Source organism: Neodiprion lecontei, chromosome 2 (assembly GCF_021901455.1).
Source record: "Neodiprion lecontei isolate iyNeoLeco1 chromosome 2, iyNeoLeco1.1, whole genome shotgun sequence".
Classification (NCBI taxonomy): domain Eukaryota; kingdom Metazoa; phylum Arthropoda; class Insecta; order Hymenoptera; family Diprionidae; genus Neodiprion; species Neodiprion lecontei.
In genome coordinates this window covers 12,620,332-12,637,683 of record NC_060261.1, presented here as the reverse complement: position 1 = coordinate 12,637,683, position 17,352 = coordinate 12,620,332, and the positions used below count along the sequence as shown (strand labels likewise).

The following is a 17,352-nucleotide window of genomic DNA, read 5'->3' as shown; positions in this document are numbered from 1 at the left end:
AAAATGTGACTTCGAATCTAAACGAATTATGTGACAAGGCCTCACATTTTCTCACGTCAGCTGTATTGTCAGTCATTGTCACATGATTCATATAGAATTAAACTAGCATTTTATTTCGGACTGAACATAAGTTAGCCGGAAAGTTAAGGTATTTATGCATTTTACTGTAGAGTACAATACTTATATGAGCTAATATCTGCGGAAAAATTGGCAATGATTGATGGAAATCACACGTAACGTGTGTTTGAATTTAATATGATTGGTTGCCAGTTTTTCGGAAATGTCAAATAATGTCATTTTCGACGTGAACTTTTAATAATTATAAGACAGAAATAATATGATTGGTAATCAGTGGATGGGTCAAAGATTAATTGATGTAATTAGTTCAATGCCATGTGGGTAGCTCAATTGATAATTAAAATAACACAGGGTCGCATTAACCCCACATTCTTTATTAGCAGTAATAGATGTGTAGATAATTTAAATGAATAAAGTACCGTAAAATCGAAAAATCAATTCATAATCTTACTCTTTCAAATCTTGAATATAAGATCCGAATCCAACCCGTCAGTTGATTGTTTAATAAGATTTATTTCAAGTTTTATAAAAAAAAGTACAAGTTTAGATGAAAAAATTGCGTTTTTGTATGGTAAATAATGGCGGTTGTTATAATTAATTTAAGTAATGATCACATAGTTGTAGTATTTGTTAGAGGTTATTGCGAATATCATTATTAACGTGATCAGTGTACATGTTTGGTCACAGTGTGTTCTTGAGTAAGGTGATCAGAAATTTGCGGCCGTGATTCGTAGGTGCATATCGTGACACCGTGATGGTGCCCTTCAGTCCATTCACCTTTCATTCCTATGTAATTGATGCGCGTTCTTTCTGCCCCGTGATTACCAGTAAAATATAAGGTTAAATGGTAGACGGATGAAAACTTAACCACCCTGTCAACAAATTAGTTAAAATCACAACCCTCGTGAAAGAAATTCTGGAAAAATACTCATAATTTTTTTCAGAATATTCTCTCTATTTGGCCAGTTATGGGAAAAGCTCTGCATTATTTTTGTAAAACGTTTGAATTATTGTGATGTCTGATAACGTTTTCAATTGTTTGTACTCGTCGTGCTCTACAAGTAATTTTACCAGTTTTCAATTAATAACAAAAATAACATCCTAGGGAAACTACATTCAGTACATATGCACTGCAGTCAGCTTAAAACGCCATTAGTAATTTCAAGAAATGCTAGAGGTTCTGGAAACAATTTATATTTTTTTCGAACTTCTTTTCATGTTGAAGATCAGAGAAACTCCAAGTTTTGGTCCTTCCGACTATTTCTGACCAAATAGTCGGATGCAAGATAAAAATCGGACTAATATCAGAGAAAATTCATATTCTTTCAAAAACTTGATATCTGAAAATATCTGAGCTATGGTGTTTCAGTGTACATTTTTTAATTGTACCATGTAACGAAAAATTGGTATGGATTTCTGAGAAAATTGAGATAATTTCAGAGAACGTTTGAAATAAGTTTTTTGAAATGCAGCTGGATAAATCTGCACATATATGGAAGATTCCTAGAAATTATCACAATTGGTTAGATTTCTGCCAGAAAAATTGTAAAACTATCAGAAATTCAACTTCAGAGTGAATTCTTAGAAACTGAAAATTTCTGAAAATAATTTTTGACAAAGTAGTTTATCCGTTCGTCTATTTACTACGAGCATAACCAACTAGCGTAAACAATAATCGATACCAAATTGATTTGGACTGTAACGGGCATTATGGTTCAATTGTTTTATGGGAATGAATTGAGATTAGAATTGAATTTTTTATGCTTCTATGCTGATGACATACACATACCTTATCGGATACTCGTGAATGCCATACAGATCTCTTGACAATTCGAATTCCTGATCGGCTTCTATTCCTGTATCGTCGAACACCATGTGCGGACGATTTTTAAACCTATTGGAACAGTGGTAATGTTAATATTCAGTACGCAAGTGCGCACGCACATAAAAATCAGAATAAATGATGCGAAATTTCACTCACAGCTTGACTTTTAAAGGATAAGAATTATCCTGGTTTCCCGTGACAATCAATCCCTTCAGCTTCACGTTGCCTGTAAATCTAAAAACGTAGTGAAGAAACAGATTGATCTTTTTTAATTTTTTCAGAATTTATCAAAATAGTAAATCTAAATTGCAATATACAACTGAATATTCCATGTATACATCAAATAGTAGAGTGCATTTCTTTAGCAACATCATTTGTGATGTGAATGATGGATCATAAAATTTGAAATATTTTTATTCGAAAAATTGGATTCAAGATGAATCCAACAACGATCGTGTTATTTTGGATACAGCATTCCATATCCACGATAACATCAATCCAACGTTTTCGGAATTCATGAGTTGTCAAATTATTATTTTTGAGAACCCTGGAACAGGAACCCATAGAACCTCAAAAAAAATTATGAATGAACTTTCACATAGCGTAACAGAATCTTAAAAGGAAACAAAAACCACAGGTGTTGAGATGACCCAATTTACATCGAATGACTCAGACACCGATTTTTTTGGTCCTGACCCTGACCTGATCTAACCTGAGTTTTAACTATTTGAGGTAAGACTCGGGTATCTGTGGTTCTGTTTGAGGGTTCACCAAATTCAGGGCGAAAGTTGAAGTAAAATTTGGCTATCAGAAAACGGTAAGACAGTACATAAGTCTCTGAAAATGTTTTGACAATTGAACGCCCAATTTTTAAAAAATAGTAACTAAAATATATCATTTGGAAGGTAACTAATGTCAGTAATGTTATTCTGGGATATGAAGGTCGAAACATCAGAACTCTTTTTTATTGTGTTAACGTTTCAGCCCTGATTGGGGCCCTCCTCAGAAACGTTACGGGCTGAAACGTTAACACAATAGAAAAGTGTTTTGATGTCTCGACCTTCATATCCAAGAATAACATTACTCAACAATTCACCAAGATCAAGTGAAAAATCGTCTTCATCGTAACTAAAGTCAGTTGACTAAATGAATATACAGAAATAAATGTATAGAATCTTCTTTCGTTGCGATGAACCATAAACACATAGTGCATACTTACGGTATATTAAACAGCAGCTCGTCATCTGCATCGCTCTCCACATACTACGAGCAAAAGATAAAAAGAAAAAGTAATCATGAATCTTTTTGAATCACTTTTAATATGTTCATTAATTTGTTGTGATGGGTCTGGTAGATACACATGAAAAAAAAATTCTGTTTGAGGTTAGTATTATACTTGAACTGATTGCCGAGAAATTTTGGAACTTTCAGTAATCTATACTGTTCAGGGTGAAACGGCACCTGGCTAGGCTCTTGAAATAACGACAGGGATGACATGTAATTGAGTTGTTAAATGATGGTGCTATTTATAATTATTATACCTTCTCACGATTCAGTCGGTCTTCCCATGGTTTGAAAACTTTCACTCCAGAACCTTCTTCATATTCATTAAGACATTCAATGTTATCTTTGTCTATTTTCTGAAATAAATTGTACTGCAAACCAAGTTCAGCTTCGTTATGTGAACTGCCGCAATCGCAGCGATGTTCCATTGCTCAATCTGTAAGAAAACAACTGCACAATTCAATTAGGATGAACGAAATCTGAAAAAAGTAAAAAACTATTGATAATATATAATTATATGAATTTAAGTAAACAAATAAACGATTTGTATAAAATATTTATCAGTCAAGTTCATTTAAATTTTAGATAAATTATAATTAGTACGCCTTTATGTGCTCTAAAAACGTTGCCGGTAAATTAATTGAACTGAATAGTTTTCCGCTTTTTTAAAATTATTTGTGAAAGAAGTACTAGAGATGCTTTTTTTAAAATCAAGCTCTACTTGGATAGAAAATGAAAAATAATATTAACTTTCTCAGGATGAATTTTAGCCATAAACTAGAAAATAATCTAATTATCTAAGGACAGAACAAGGTGCGTTAATATTTCTGATCAAAAATCTCGCACTGTTTTTAGATTAATAAAATAGAGTATCTATCAAGATAATTTTGTGAAAATTATTCACCTGACAAAAATTCTATTTTCCTCAATATCTTGGTCGTTTCTGATATACGGGTATAATTATTTTCAGATGTAATTATCTAATGAATAAGCACTTTTTTGGTTAAGTCGGAACTTATGCCGTTTGTCGATGGAGTACCCAATTTATAGTTATTTATCGGCTCGGGCAAGCGCAAATCGCTAAAACCAACGGGTGACAGTGTGAACAGCCCAGCAAAGTGAGGGATGTAAAATTCTGTCAGTGTTGCCAACAAAAATTTGAATGTCATCAACCAGAGTTTAAAGGAGAAACGCGCGAAATTTCGTGATGTCTTTAACTCTGTGTCAGAGTAATCGGATTGATAACTATTTTTTTTCACACTGTCTAACCGTAAGCCCAGAATGTCCGAACTGTGAACTTGTTGATCGTTCTGTTTGCTGAACTTTGGTAATCATGGCAAGTAAGTATTCCTCTAAATTCAGCATAACATAACCTACCAATTCACCTGCAACAACTATCTTGCAAAAAATTACTATAATAGACACAATAGTTTCGGAAATTGAGAACTTTCACAACTTTAAAATCAACATTCTGGAGAAAATCATTTCTGAAAAGGTTCTCAAATCTATTTCTTTTTCAGACAATGCGAAATACTCAGAAGACGAAATAGAGCGCAAAAGATTATCAGCTTTGTGTCGTAAAGAGCTGTCTCGAAAGTTAACAGGTAGTCAGGGAAATTCGTCGAATCTCAATTTCCTGTCAATTAATAATGGGAGTTCAGGAAATGTCTCAACAGTTTCCCCATGTAGGGAACAAAGATCAGGGAATTCCTTCGTCATGCATTCGCCAAGCCGGCAGAACCATCGATACAATCCTCTCAAGAGCAAAGATCCACAAAACTTTTCATCCAAATCTTCCACAATTCAGATTAAGTTCGTCATGATCAGTGACGAAAGATTTTCTGTCATAATCTCAGAATTTCAAGAACAAATCATCAGCATTTTCAAAACTATTCCGAGTAGATCTTACGGTAATTACATTCAATGGCAAACTTCACTTACATTGAACATTGCTCAGATAAGTAGAAGAGAATCTCATGTATATCCATTGCAAAAAATGTTGAGACAAAAGTCTTGGCATTTAATTGAGCAATCCAAGGAACACCATTTCTTCTTTGTTCTATCTGTTTTGTTTTAAAAATATTCTAAATCCAGAACCTTTATTAGCAAGAATAAATAACATCACTGAAATGTTTGATGACACTTTTCTACTGCGTTGATTCACTGCAAAATGATTTTATTACCATGTAGCTTTACGTTGTGTGCATATATTTAAGTATTCAAATGACATCAAAGTAATCAGAATATACTGAGAAATCATGACAGTTTGTAAAAATTTTCAAAATATGTACAAAAATAGTTGGAATTATTGTTTTACCCGAGTTGGAAAGAATGTTTACTAGTTTTGGACATAGAACATTCTAAATGGAAAACAAAAATTATTACAGATTTAAAAACCAAAACTTGGGATTTTCACGTGAAGGATTACAACGATCTCGTAAAAAAATTATCTCAGTTAAAACCTAGAGTATCTATCGAGAACTTGCCACCCAGCATACTTCAGGTATGAGTATAATCGAAACAACAAATGACTCCCTAAATTATGAAAATGTTCATTGTAAGAAAATAGGATCAGTCCATTTTGATGAAACACTTTTGAGCAATGAAAATATGACAGTAACAATTATTCTCTTCATATTTCACAACACAGTTGAAAATTAAACAAAATGCGCCATATGTCACACTTATATAAATTCCTTTGAATAATTCATTGTGCTAGAAATGTAGATACGTCAGAAGAACAACAGTGCTACGATTTACTGAAAACTCATTTTCCAGGTATTCAAAAAAGAAGTAAACACCGATTACAATTCCGTAGATTTGACAAGTATTGATAAAAAATTGGTGGAAAGTTTGATGCCGTTTCAACGAGAAGGTGTTTGGTAATGATTAGTCAAAAACAGCATAACATATTACCAGGGATTCGAGCCAGCATTAAAAAAAATTACAGAAGCATCACTATTTTACTATTGATAAACTAATTTTGGATCGATTTAGTTACATATAAAATGTGATTAGTTAATGTGTTACATTTTCTTCTAATAAGATGCATTGTAATTGCAGATTCAATAGAATGGCTCGTATCCCTGAGTGTTACTAGTGCAAAAACAATACTTAAGTTGCGTGACAGTGCTAAAAACACGTTGAGATATTTTTTTTATTGCAGTTATGGGATTTTGAAAAATGGTCGCTGCATTATCGCAGATGAGATGGGACTCGGTAAAACGATACAAGCATTAGGAATTGTTCATTATTATAGAAATGATTGGCCGCTTCTCATCGTCAGCCCATCGTCTGTTAGGTAATTAGCAATAACAGATTGAGAGCAGAAAATACTCATAGCTGACGTAGTTACTCTCGTTACGTAGTTCTCAATTGTAAAATTGCAGTGTAAGATTTTTTCGAATTTCAGGTATCAATGGTCAGAAGCTATTTATACGTTCTTACCTTCTGTGCCGACACATTACGTGCATCATTATACAACCGCTAAAGACACTGTCGGCGATGCTAAAATCGTCATAATGTCTTACGATATCCTGAAGCGGACGATTAGCTCACTCGAAAGACATGTGTTCGGCGCAGTTATATTCGTAAGTATTTTGTGTTTTGGCAGTACAAAGATTACTCGCTAACAGTACCCCATTAGAAATAATTCTTGGAAATTGCTCAGAAGTATACCATTTTTTCAATGAATTGTGAACAAAATATTATATTATTTCTGGTAAAGTTTCATATATTCAAATGATGTCTAAGAGATTTAGAGAAACTCTAGAAATTTTCTGAAAGGAACTAGTGTTCATTTGGAACTTCATTTTCTATTGACAATCTAAATTCCAAGTCTTCATCTGTCTGATTGTTCTTGAAATTTTTGGGAACAATTCAAATCTTCATATCTCCATATTTTTGATAGGCTAATCCATGGATGCACATCAGCTATTGCTCTGTGCGTCTTTCGGCCATTCGCGTCACTTTGGCAATTCGTTTCCTACTTCCTAAGGATGCTCTTTCTTGTTCTTTGACCTTCAAGCTGTTGCTTTAATTTCTCTTTTGTTCAATCCGTTTTCACTCTTTTCCTCAAAGAACAACCCTCTTGCTATATACCTTTTAATTTCCAACTCATCCGCCTAGATTTTCACTCGATGAAGCAGAAATGAGTGACAAACACCTGTCAGAATCATTTCTTTCCTAGTCCTGGCGCCTGATGTCTTGGGCATTAATTTTCATGATGCTGCCACCAAGTGGGCAGTTTTGCTTGTGCCTCTTTTAATGTGCATTGCGAAACCTGTGCATCTTGTCGATTATAACACCCAGGTTTAAATCACCTTCTTTGCCTTGTTGGTTTATCCTACAATTTCAACGTTAAGTAGTTAGTTAAAGGTTCTCTGCCTCGTTATATCCATCGCTTCAGATCTTAAATGAAACGAGTTCCAGTTCACATTCGAATAGCCAGTCACTATGGGCTTGGACTGGTGTTCTGGCCGTGATCCCGGCCACTGTATCGTCAACATATCCAAAGACCTTGGCACCTTCTGGTGGTTGTAGCCATCTGAGTAGATCGTCGTAGATAATGCCTTAACTTTGACAGTTCGCTAAGGATCAATGGTGTTGACGTTTTCTATGACACAGAGAGTAGTTCATAACTCTTTTTAGGTGAGCCAGTACCTTGAAGTTCTCGAGCGCTTGTAGTATGTCAGCCCACCTTGATGCGTTGAACACGTTCTTGACATCAAGGCTTGGTGAATAGCAAGGAAAGTATCAATCTTTCGGATTATGAGTTCTGCTGAAATTATTTATAGGGTCTTCCATTTTCCTAAATATGAAGCTCCTTGTGTGCAGTTTCACAGAATCTGCCTGTTTTTGCTCAATTTAGAATACCATAGATGAAGTTGTCCAAAATTCGTAATTAGTTCACTATTGCTCTCGCCCATCGGACCGCTTATACAATCAACCGTACTTGAAGCCAAGGAAAGGATCCTAGAAGTTTCAGAAGATTTCATGGTTCAGAGACCTGATACTCGTTTAATTGTAAAACGTCTTTCGTGGCAGATCCACACGTTGCACCCTGTTGTCTGTCTTTGGCCATTGTTTCGATAGCTCCGCCTTTTGTGGGTCTTTTTTAAGCTTCCAACCAGTTCTGCTGGTTGTCTCATATTTATTCTTCTTCGTTGATCGACTGTGCTGTATTGGACTAAGTGTTCCACACTGTTCCCTTTTCCTCTTTGGAGTGTTTGTTCATGTCTGAGCGCTTACCGCGAGTCTGTTGCAATCTGCGTTAATCATTACTGCCTGTAGTTCCAAAGCCTGTTCCACTTTCTCGAGACTCTCCTCGATCTCTTTCTGCGTTTTTTTATTCTGCAGAACCGTATCATGCCTCTTCTTATTCGCAATCAGCCCCGAACTCTTTGATCCTGTTTACCAGGATGATCTCCATTCCCTCATCTACCTGGGCACCATTGGTAACATTGCTTGTCATGTTAGATGCTACACCAATCTTCCACCACTGTGGCCGTTGCATGGTACCGATATCTCGGAACCTGCTCATTCACTTCTGATAGGCGCCAGTTTTCATGGCTTAGCCCCTGCAACGTAATCCTTCTTCCCAGTCACTCGTAATCTAGATTTTTTACGTGGTGTACATGCGTGTAGTCCGCTTTCTGTGATTGCTTATTACTAATTCAAAATCGGGTGTTTCGCAACTAAGTGGCATCCACTAGTTTCTGTGTGTATGGGTCTACTAAGGTGGTACTTATTTAAAATCCTGACGAATTTTTTCCGGACCGCCCCCTAAATCAACTTTAAAGAATTCAAAAACAATTCTCAGATTTTTTTAGATTTTCATCACAACTCTAACCCGTGCATGTAAGAGGGAGGGTTTCCCCATTTAAAATACACCTATTTCGGACACATTCTCAGTGTATAATATACTATAATATATATTAAACTATCTGAGAAAAAATTGACATTATCATACCTGGTAATTTCGACAAATTGCATTTCCTCTAAATGAAAAAAGTCAAACTTCGAGGGTGTGCGATTCGGCGATATTGCATGGTACGATAATGTCAATTTGTTTTCAGATAGCAGCACTAATGCCCACTAAAACCTCGCAGTTGCAGATTTTTTTGAAAATTATTACTCTTACAAAAAAATATATGCTGAGAATGTGTCCGAAAGACGTGTATTTTAAATGGGGAAATCCACTACTATTGGTACTTTTACTACGCTGTTACTTCCACTCTTACTACTTTCACTCCTACTACTACTGCTACTACCATCACTACTATTACAATCGCCAAGTATGATTAAATATGATACGATTTGTTTGTACAGGATGAATCTCATTTCTTGAAGAGTCCAAAATCTGCACGTTCAGTGGCCGCATCTGTCGTAGCTTCTCAAGCGCGAAGAGTTGTGTTGCTTAGCGGTACACCAGCCCTTTCACGCCCTAAGGAATTGTATTTTCAAATCAACCTTGTTATGCAGAAATTTCTTGGGTGTGTTGGAAGTCTTTTTGATTATTTTGTCGCAGAGCAATCATGTATATTATTGCGCGCACAAGTTATTCAGATATTTTTTTTATCGAGGTGTACTGAAAGTTTCTAATTCGAATTGTTATCTTTAAATTTAAAAGACGCCATTTGTTGGCGGTAAATTACTGTATGATCAACCGAATCGTATGTATTTATAAAAGTGTTTTTTCATTACATTTTTCATTCTGCACCGAATGATTGTCAGTGTCACTGAATTAGAATTCAACAGCCTACACATTGTTCTTCGGGCGTTGTTATTCGGAAAATTGATTAAAATGTTGGGTCAACTGATTGCCACTTTCATCGACATGTTAGCTTAATCTGTGAACCCTGATTAAGAATACCAATACAACCGTTAAACCGTTATCTCCTTGTTCAGATTTCACGAATTCGGCATTAGATATTGTGCTGGCACTTTCGGCAAATTTGGCTGGGAATACGGGGGTTCTTCAAACATGCAAGAGCTGCAGCTACTATTGAACCGCTGTTGTCTAATTAGACGTATAAAATCTGAAGTACTGACCCAGTTGCCGTCCAAAATACGGTAAGTTGCGTTACGTACCCTGCAATGTTTTTTGATCTATCAGATCGTTTTTGCAATTCCAGAGAAGTTGTAATTTTGGATCCAAAGTTGATTAAAACAGAAACACAAAAAATGAAGAAAATCGCCGAGGCCGTACAACGCGAAAGTTTTAGGAACTCCGAAGGAAACACCGCGTTACTGCAGCATTATAGAGAAACGGCTGAGGTGAAAACAAAAGCGATATGGTAATTGAATTGAATGCGAGAGAATTTATTTCTTTTCAAAAATGTAATTTTACCCTGCAATTTTTCATCATTGCATTTTTCTAGCAATTACGTCAATGACTTGCTGGAAAGTGATACGAAGTTTTTGATATTCGCTCACCATTTGACGGTACTTAATGAAATATGCAAGACCATCTCATCGAAAAATGTTAGGTAAATTGAAGCACCGCGTTTATTTTTTTAGACAATTGTTTCTTCACTGATCATTTCATTTCTATGGTATACGGTGGGTAATTGATAAATTTGAAGCGAGGTTCTATATGCGTATGAGGTGTATGTTGAAATTGTGCACTATTATCTGTTTCCGAAAAAAAACTTTAGCTATATTAGAATCGACGGATCAACAAAATCCGAGGAGCGAAAAGTGCGATGCGACATGTTCCAAGAACAAGACGACTGTTTGGTTGCTGTTCTTTCTATAACAGCGGCAAGCACAGGCATCACTTTGACTGCCGCGCAGCGCGTTGTGTTTGCCGAACTGTATTGGAATCCCGGAGTAATTATTTCATTCATGTATCTACTGGTTAATTCTAAGTTCCGAAATAAAGCGGTGAAAATACTGTTGCACTATTGTTTCTATTAGCTAAATGACGACTGTAACTTTTTGTGAAAATTTGTAGATTTTGTGCCAAGCCGAAGATAGAGTGCACAGAATCGGTCAACAAGGAAGCGTGCTGATCCAATTTCTTATCGCTAAAAACACGGCTGATGACCATTTGTGGAAATTGATGCAAACGAAACTCAATGTTCTGAATAAAGCTGGGCTTGGGCAGAATTTTGCGGTGGAAAAATCGACTGAGGCCAAACGAGGTAACGAAACTCCGTCCAATCAGTCAAACTTGCACTCGTTCTTCGCAAAAGCAAGTGTTCAACAGGATTCCGCAGCACATCGCGAGAAAATTGAAGATGTTCATCAGTTACTCGAAGAAGATGACGATGCGCTGATCACGCTTAATTTAGACGGACTCGATGAGGATTGTTGAGATATATCAAATTTTAGTTACATTAATTTTGTATAAAAACTACGTATTTGTGAGATTGATACTTGATTTTCATACCGATTAAAAAAAACGAAATATCGCAATATCTTACACGGAGTGTTTTTTAAAGTATCAATCCGATTAACTTATCTCCCTAACGACTTGCCTCATTTTTGCGCAAATAAGACTGCCAGTTAGTATCATGTTTCTTAAGTCTGAACGGAAAAGCAACAAGCATTGATATCACGCACAATTTCCAAGTAATGATCATTTCAACTTACTGATGTCTTGTTGTATTTCAGAGAAACATGATATAAAGAATTTTTCATATGATGCTTTCGCGAATAAATAGGTATCATCTGTTATTGGGTGAGTAAACAAAATTAAAAAAAAAAATGAAAATATTTATATTAGTATTGAAAAAAATTTATATAAAAATTCGACAAAAGTTTCAAAAAACATCATTTTAGAGGTGAATATACTAATTAATAAATGGTTGTCGTATTTAATCACGAATGTCGAATTTTACCGCTAATTTTGCTGGACATCGACTCGATCTCACAAAATATAGACTTTAACGGTTTGTACAATGTGTTCTGTGCTTTGATAATTCATAAATTTACCCAAAAAGCTGGATCGGCTGATCGTTCGATTCAACTCCATGCTGTTTCAAACTAAATTACATCGAGTACGATCGTTAACTCATTTCAGGATAATAAGATTGTTAAGATCATCTGAAATTAGTAGTATTCAACCACGTGTAATTTCGTCAACTTTACAGAGATTCAACGTTTTTTTAAGCTCGATCGTGGGTTTGTTAAATTTGAAACTAACGCAAACAAACTTAAACGTAAAAAATATGTTGTATTTATTTATTTTGTTAATACATAATTTTTATAAACAAAAATATATAAAATTCATATGAATTTCGTCTCGAATCCTTTGCTGTTATGTTCGGCGACCCAAAGATGAGGAAAAAACCGTTTTATTAAGCATTTTGATATGCGCTAGATATTGTTTTATAGTGATAATCTACAAACGGTAAAGAATTAGATAAAGATTGACTTTTTCAATGACCCTGTGCACAAATTTTTTCCGTATTCTCCTCTCCTTCATTGACGCGTATTTCGCAGAATATTAGTGTACTTGACAAGCGCAACGGATAATTGAAATTTGTAGAATGCTGCAAGAGAAGATAATTCTGGAGACGCCGTGGTGGGGTGAATCTATAAAGCTGGATCCAACGTGAACCTGCGTTGTTTTTAATTTAGTTTTCGCAGAAGCACATTTCTTTATTGCGAGGGAAATACGTGCCTACAGTTCTATAGCGACATGTCTCACAGTGTCTAGTGCAAAAAATAAAATTGAAAGAGAATTGGTGCGACATTTAACTCGAGAATAAAAAAAAAAAACGGCTTTGCTGTGACAGTAAGGTCATTCAATATAATTAATGTTTGAAATATCCAAATTACTCGTTGTTAACGCGGATACAATATTAACTTGAGGCAGTTCGTCTTCGTACAGTCTTAGTTCTGCACCAGGAAATCAGACGTTGTAAATAATGCCGGGAATGAAAAGGTCACAAGGCTCGTTGCGATGCGCTGGAATATTTGCTCTGATTGGTTGTGCTTTGAACGCTTACGCAGCACCCGTTGTATTCGAAAATGAAGCAGAAGTGAGTAATCAGAAAAACTAACAGAAAGGTTTTAACAGTGTTGCAAAGGTCTCAATATTCCTTCGAATTTACAGCCGAACCACACGATGCCATTGAAGTCTTCTATTTTTCCAATCTTCATCGACAAAGTTCGAACATCCATAGGGAGATCGAAGAGATATACTCTTCAAGGTACGGCTTCTCAAATTTTATAATTTTATCGCAACCGACTACGTCACGAGGTGAAAAATACGCAGAGAAAATAAGTGATAAATCGCGAACCTGCTAACTAGGGTCGTTTATCAAAAAGTCATAAGTATGCGATTAAGGGGTCATTAGAATTTCTGTTTTACTGATTATTTCATGAGTCATATTTCATACCCCTGGTTGAAATGAAGTATAAATCCCGTTAATTAAGACTGAAACCCACATTAAAATAAAACAGCAAAAATTTTCGTAAAAATTTTTGCGTTTCAATAGTATTTTATGAATTTTCTATCGGAGTCTATTATATCTACGAAATTTTATACAGGGACGATTTTCGTCTCTTGCACAGCGAACTCACTTGACAATTTTCCGGGTTTATAATCGCTAATCTTGTGTGATTATTGAAGTATTGGAACATTGATGGAAAAGCTGTAAATATAGTTGCAGCTTATTTTTATTCGCTATGAGATTATGGCACAACTCGAATCCGAAATTTTCCAAGTGAGGTAAGACAAACGCGATCATAATCCTAAACATTTTTCAAAGTGTGACGCTATTTTATCACCCAGGATGAGAAGAAAGTGTGGGATTCGATTAGCTGAAATTGTCACTGAAGCAAGAAAATTCAATATTTCCTTAGAATACATTGACCGGTACAAAAACCTCTCAATAACACACGATACAATGTTTCTCAGGGACCAAATGGATGCACAAAAATTTAACATACAGAATAAACAATTACCCCGAAAATCTGAATAAAACGGATGTTGATAATGAAATCGCCAGGGCATTTGCTGTGTGGTCAAATTATACAGACCTGAAATTCGCAGTAGGAAGTGGAAAGGTAAGTAATCTTTAGATCCTAAAATATCAACACTCTCAGGTATTTTTCTTTTCCTCTTTGACTCCCTCACTTTTTGTTTCAAATCAAAACCGAGGCTGAAACTATAAACCATATCGGCATATTTGCACGACTTCAAGTAGATTCAATTGCTGGTACTATAACATTTAATCTAAACTCTAATATCGGGCAATGACTATCATTTTATTGCGATTTAGGTCGACATCGACATCAGCTTCCACCGCGGAGATCACGGATCCAACTGCGAACCGTTCAGTGGAACGTCGAAAATGACGGCGCACGCTTTTTACCCGGGGACTCGATTCACTGGGGATGCCCATTTCGACCTGTCTCGAAATTGGACTATCAGAAACAACTCCGGTATCGATCTCTTTCAGACAGCAGTGCATGAGTTCGGTCATTCCCTCGGTCTTGATCACAGCAACTTTCAGACCGCTGCCATGTGGCCGGTCATCAGGAGTTACTCTCCTAATTACCAGTTGGACAATGATGACATTACTGGGATACAAGTGAGTCACTATTATAAAGAAAGTTGAAAAGTCTCATTAAAGACATTTGTAGTTAGATACTTTGGATTGTGTAGGAAAATCAGGTCAGCTGTAACATTTCTTTTATAGCGACGTTTTGGCCTATTAAGGGATCGTCTCAGTGTGACCCTCCGAAAAATCACTGATTTTCGCGAATTTTTTTTTTAATGTTCAAATAAACTAATCGGTCCGGTTTTTTTTTTATAAATAAATACGTTTGTGAAGAACACAAAATGATTTTTTTAAAGTTTATTTATTGAGTGCATCATTGTTGTATAAATTGTTGTAATTTCACGTGAAAAAAAAAGGTGCTGCACGGTTTCCACGATGACGGCCGCAATTTTGATCTGAAAAAAAAATTTCAAAAAGATTATTGATCTATAGGAAAGTCGCTATCGCGCTATGGAGGGGTTTTTTTTTTTTCAAATTTGACAAAATGGCGGCGGTTTGAACAAAAAGTGTCGAATGTGGCCCTTTTTTTCGACAGTTTTTCGTAAAAAAAATAGGAAGTTTTCAAAAAAAAAAAAAAGCTTCCATAGCGCGATAAAGAATGACGTTTAAAATGTTCTCCCGAAATTGGAACTAGATATCTTTAAAACTCTTCCTTTGAGAGTGGAAACCGTTTTGAAAAACACCATTCTGAGAAAAACGCGTTTAAAGATTGAAGTTGGAAAAGTTTATATAAATCGTTTACTTACGATCAATCGGCGATGCCAGGTCTTGATTTTTTTCTGGTGGGTTTCTCTCGTACGTCTATCCGTGGTGGATGTCAAAAACGAACTGAAATGCTTGGACAGTTTATTCTGCAAGGTTATAGAACCTAAGCACCTTAGTACACGCGCAGGTAGAAAAACCGTTCCCTTTCTACAAGAAACGCTGTAGCGACCGTAATAATTTGAATTTCGATTTAAAAATTTGAGAGAATGTTTAGAACAGTGTATACTATACGATAATGCAAAAAAAAACAAACAATTTTTTGAAAATTTCACACTGAGACGATCCCTTAAGCTCGATTTGAGGTAGCTCAGATTTGAAATCTATATCTATATGTATACATATAAAAAAGAAGATACGTACGCAACTAATATAGATGATCCCCGATATTTTTACAATTAGCTATAGAATGCGTGAAAAATAACAGGATATTATTTTTCGCACAGAAAATCTACGGAACAAAAACTGAAGGTACATAAAATAGCACGAAGGATCAGGACGCTTCACATAGAGAAGGAATCCTTTTTTCAGTTACTACAGAGTCTCCACCACCAGTATCGAATAAAACAATGTCTGAAACCAATAAAATTCATGTAAGTTAAACTAGTCAAAATGAATTCGCGTCTCTATCGACAAAGAGCCGATAACTCTTTTGAAACAGAAAATTAAGTGATTTTTTCACATAGCAAACTGCCATTGGATTGTGCAAATAAAAAATATCCAAATTCGTATAATAAGAATGTTTTAAACTTGCATAATCCCAAATTAGTCCAATAAACAAAAGCTCTTCTGACAATAATCTCTCCAGGTGATAAACAAACATTTGCTGTTATTACGATGACCAATCGCAAGGCGGCAATAACCTGTAGTGAAAAAATCCCGTCGACCTTTTCTCCTTGATCTGATCCACAGGTGTGGCTGGAAGTATCGTTGCGAGATATATCAAATTTTAGTTACATTAATTTTGTATAAAAACTACGTATTTGTGAGATTGATACTTGATTTTCATACCGATTAAAAAAAACGAAATATCGCAATATCTTACACGGAGTGTTTTTTAAAGTATCAATCCGATTAACTTATCTCCCTAACGACTCGCCTCATTTTTGCGCAAATAAGACTGCCAGTTAGTATCATGTTTCTTAAGTCTGAACGGAAAAGCAACAAGCATTGATATCACGCACAATTTCCAAGTAATGATCATTTCAACTTACTGATGTCTTGTTGTATTTCAGAGAAACATGATATAAAGAATTTTTCATATGATGCTTTCGCGAATAAATAGGTATCATCTGTTATTGGGTGAGTAAACAAAATTAAAAAAAAAAATAAAAATATTTATATTAGTATTGAAAAAAATTTATATAAAAATTCGACAAAAGTTTCAAAAAACATCATTTTAGAGGTGAATATACTAATTAATAAATGGTTGTCGTATTTAATCACGAATGTCGAATTTTACCGCTAATTTTGCTGGACATCGACTCGATCTCACAAAATATAGACTTTAACGGTTTGTACAATGTGTTCTGTGCTTTGATAATTCATAAATTTACCCAAAAAGCTGGATCGGCTGATCGTTCGATTCAACTCCATGCTGTTTCAAACTAAATTACATCGAGTACGATCGTTAACTCATTTCAGGATAATCAGATTGTTAAGATCATCTGAAATTAGTAGTATTCAACCACGTGTAATTTTGTCAGCTTTACAGAGATTCAACGTTTTTTTAAGCTCGATCGTGGGTTTGTTAAATTTGAAACTAACGCAAACAAACTTAAACGTAAAAAATATGTTGTATTTATTTATTTTGTTAATACATCATTTTTATAATCAAAAATATATAAAATTCATATGAATTTCGTCTCGAATCCTTTGCTGTTA

The 17,352-nt window shown here is 35.2% G+C and overlaps 3 protein-coding genes across 7 annotated transcripts; 2 read left to right on the top strand and 1 right to left on the bottom strand.

Moving 5' to 3' along the window:
* Positions 1–571: 571 nt before the first annotated feature.
* On the bottom strand, positions 572–4,253 carry LOC107216541 (PITH domain-containing protein GA19395). Of its 2 annotated transcripts, none has more exons than XM_015653762.2 (6): positions 4,092–4,253; positions 3,445–3,637; positions 3,123–3,166; positions 2,060–2,137; positions 1,868–1,972; positions 572–950 (listed from the first exon to the last, which is right to left on the bottom strand). In XM_015653762.2, the coding sequence occupies exons 2-6, from the start codon at positions 3,613–3,615 to the stop codon at positions 743–745; spliced, it is 606 nt and encodes a 201-aa protein (XP_015509248.1). In that variant the 5' UTR covers positions 3,616–3,637; positions 4,092–4,253; the 3' UTR covers positions 572–742. The 2 variants fall into 2 exon arrangements, with proteins under 2 accessions (XP_015509248.1, XP_015509249.1); XM_015653763.2 differs by having other exon boundaries at positions 3,445–3,623; positions 4,092–4,252.
* Positions 4,254–4,289: 36 nt separating this feature from the next.
* LOC107216555 (SWI/SNF-related matrix-associated actin-dependent regulator of chromatin subfamily A-like protein 1) lies at positions 4,290–17,269 on the top strand. Of its 3 annotated transcripts, XM_046730437.1 has the most exons (13): positions 4,290–4,527; positions 4,708–5,097; positions 5,575–5,690; positions 5,966–6,069; positions 6,354–6,488; positions 6,600–6,777; positions 9,518–9,681; positions 10,097–10,261; positions 10,324–10,485; positions 10,570–10,677; positions 10,846–11,020; positions 11,145–11,508; positions 16,406–17,269. In XM_046730437.1, the coding sequence occupies exons 1-12, from the start codon at positions 4,521–4,523 to the stop codon at positions 11,505–11,507; spliced, it is 2,067 nt and encodes a 688-aa protein (XP_046586393.1). In that variant the 5' UTR covers positions 4,290–4,520; the 3' UTR covers position 11,508; positions 16,406–17,269. The 3 variants fall into 3 exon arrangements, with proteins under 3 accessions (XP_046586393.1, XP_015509270.1, XP_046586394.1); XM_015653784.2 differs by lacking the exon at positions 16,406–17,269 and having other exon boundaries at positions 11,145–11,605; XM_046730438.1 differs by lacking the exons at positions 4,708–5,097; positions 16,406–17,269 and having other exon boundaries at positions 11,145–11,605.
* LOC107219945 (72 kDa type IV collagenase) lies at positions 12,760–16,409 on the top strand. Of its 2 annotated transcripts, XR_006902642.1 has the most exons (6): positions 12,760–13,179; positions 13,254–13,350; positions 14,061–14,209; positions 14,425–14,736; positions 15,915–16,061; positions 16,277–16,409. XR_006902642.1 is itself a non-coding variant. In XM_046730444.1 (5 exons), exons 1-5 carry the CDS (start codon positions 13,066–13,068, stop codon positions 15,945–15,947), a joined length of 705 nt encoding a protein of 234 aa, XP_046586400.1. In that variant the 5' UTR covers positions 12,760–13,065; the 3' UTR covers positions 15,948–16,409. The 2 variants fall into 2 exon arrangements, 1 of the variants encoding a protein (XP_046586400.1); XM_046730444.1 differs by having other exon boundaries at positions 15,915–16,409.
* Positions 17,270–17,352: the final 83 nt, after the last annotated feature.

Excerpts from the sequence above, each read along its gene's own strand:
- LOC107216541 (XM_015653762.2), bottom strand. The coding sequence starts at position 3,615 with ATGGAACATCGCTGCGATTGCGGCAGTTCACATAACGAAGCTGAACTT. Across the intron at positions 3,167-3,444 it reads ACCGACTGAATCGTGAGAAG|TATGTGGAGAGCGATGCAGA; the intron begins GTATAATAATTA and ends TTTTGCTCGTAG. Across the intron at positions 2,138-3,122 it reads GAGCTGCTGTTTAATATACC|ATTTACAGGCAACGTGAAGC; the intron begins GTAAGTATGCAC and ends CTACGTTTTTAG.
- LOC107216555 (XM_046730437.1), top strand. Across the intron at positions 6,070-6,353 it reads TTTCAACGAGAAGGTGTTTG|TTATGGGATTTTGAAAAATG; the intron begins GTAATGATTAGT and ends TTTTTATTGCAG. Across the intron at positions 6,778-9,517 it reads TGTTCGGCGCAGTTATATTC|GATGAATCTCATTTCTTGAA; the intron begins GTAAGTATTTTG and ends TTGTTTGTACAG.
- LOC107219945 (XM_046730444.1), top strand. The coding sequence starts at position 13,066 with ATGCCGGGAATGAAAAGGTCACAAGGCTCGTTGCGATGCGCTGGAATA. Across the intron at positions 14,210-14,424 it reads TCGCAGTAGGAAGTGGAAAG|GTCGACATCGACATCAGCTT; the intron begins GTAAGTAATCTT and ends ATTGCGATTTAG. Across the intron at positions 14,737-15,914 it reads ATGACATTACTGGGATACAA|AAAATCTACGGAACAAAAAC; the intron begins GTGAGTCACTAT and ends TTTTTCGCACAG.